General features: G+C 41.9%; 1 protein-coding gene across 1 annotated transcript; it reads right to left on the reverse strand.

Moving 5' to 3' along the window:
* Positions 1-414: 414 nt before the first annotated feature.
* On the reverse strand, positions 415-855 carry LOC107991074 (uncharacterized mitochondrial protein AtMg00810-like). Its single transcript, XM_017045386.2, has one exon. It carries the CDS (start codon positions 853-855, stop codon positions 415-417), a length of 441 nt encoding a protein of 146 aa, XP_016900875.2.
* Positions 856-1,245: the final 390 nt, after the last annotated feature.

A 1,245-nucleotide genomic window follows, 5' to 3' on the forward strand; every position in this document is an offset into this window, starting at 1 on the left:
AGGTTGATCGGTGGTAAAGATGGATTGGAGATGGAGAGTGTTGCTCTGTAGGTGATGGCGAACAAAGTGACAATCATTCTCAATATGCTTTGTTCGTTCATGGAATACATCACTGTGTGCAATCTAAATAGCACTGCGATTATCACAATGAAGAATAGTGGATGATGTCTGTAGGGCTCCCATATCAGTAAGAAGCTAATGAAGCCAAAGTAATTTTGATGTGGCATCAACTAGGGCATGATATTCAGACTCTGTACTGGAACGGGAAACAACATATTGTTTCTTACTTCGCCAGGAGATAAGAGCGTCACCTAGATAGAAGCAATAACCAGTGGTAGACCGTGAATCAGTAGGATCGTCCGCCCAATCACTATCAAAGAAACCAGAGAGAACCAGGGAGGATTGGGAGGAGAACTATAGACCATGACCAAAAGTACCTTTGATGTAGCGAAGAATGCGAAGGACGACGGTGAAGTGAATTGTACAAGGGGCAGCCATGAACTGACTAACAATATGAACTGGATATGCAATATCTGGACGAGTCATAGTTAAGTAAATTAGGCTGCCAACAAGTTGCCTATACAAAGTGGGATTGTCAAGGGGAACACCATCAACAGAAGTGAGACGCACATTTGGATCCAGAGGTGTTGAGAAAGTGGCAGAATCAGTAATACCAGATCGATTGAGGAGGTCAGATGCATATTTTGCTTGAGATAAATAGTAACCACTAGGTGATGAGAAGAGCTCAAGACCAAGAAAATAGTTGAGATTTCCTAAGTCTTTCATCTCAAAATGCTTACCTAGGTAACATTGCTGATCAGATATGGCTTGAGAGTCATCGATTGTAACAATCATGTCATCAACATATAAAAGAAGGAGAACAATACCATTAGGCGTCTGACGAGTAAATAAGGTGGAATCGTGAGAATTGGAGGTGAACCCGAGTTGTGTAATGGTGGAACTAAATGTTGCAAACCAAGCTCGAGGAGCCTGTTTGAGGCCGTAGAGAGCACGACGAAGAAGGCATACTTTCTATGGTGGTGAAGTAGTGCCAGGTGGTGGTTTCATATAGACTTCTTCAGATAGGGTTCCATTCAGGAACGCATTTTTAACATCCATTTGAAGAAGAGGCCATTGTTTTACAGCTGCAATGGCTAAAAGACTATGGATAGACGTCATTCGAGCTACTGGAGCAAACGTTTCTTCATAAATAATCCTATATTCCTGAGTATATCCTTTAGCAAC

This window comes from Cucumis melo, chromosome 2 (assembly GCF_025177605.1).
Source record: "Cucumis melo cultivar AY chromosome 2, USDA_Cmelo_AY_1.0, whole genome shotgun sequence".
Classification (NCBI taxonomy): Eukaryota; Viridiplantae; Streptophyta; class Magnoliopsida; order Cucurbitales; family Cucurbitaceae; genus Cucumis; species Cucumis melo.

What these genes read in the sequence shown, in the direction of transcription:
- LOC107991074 (XM_017045386.2), bottom strand. Translation starts at nt 855, where the DNA reads ATGATTGTTACAATCGATGACTCTCAAGCCATATCTGATCAGCAATGT.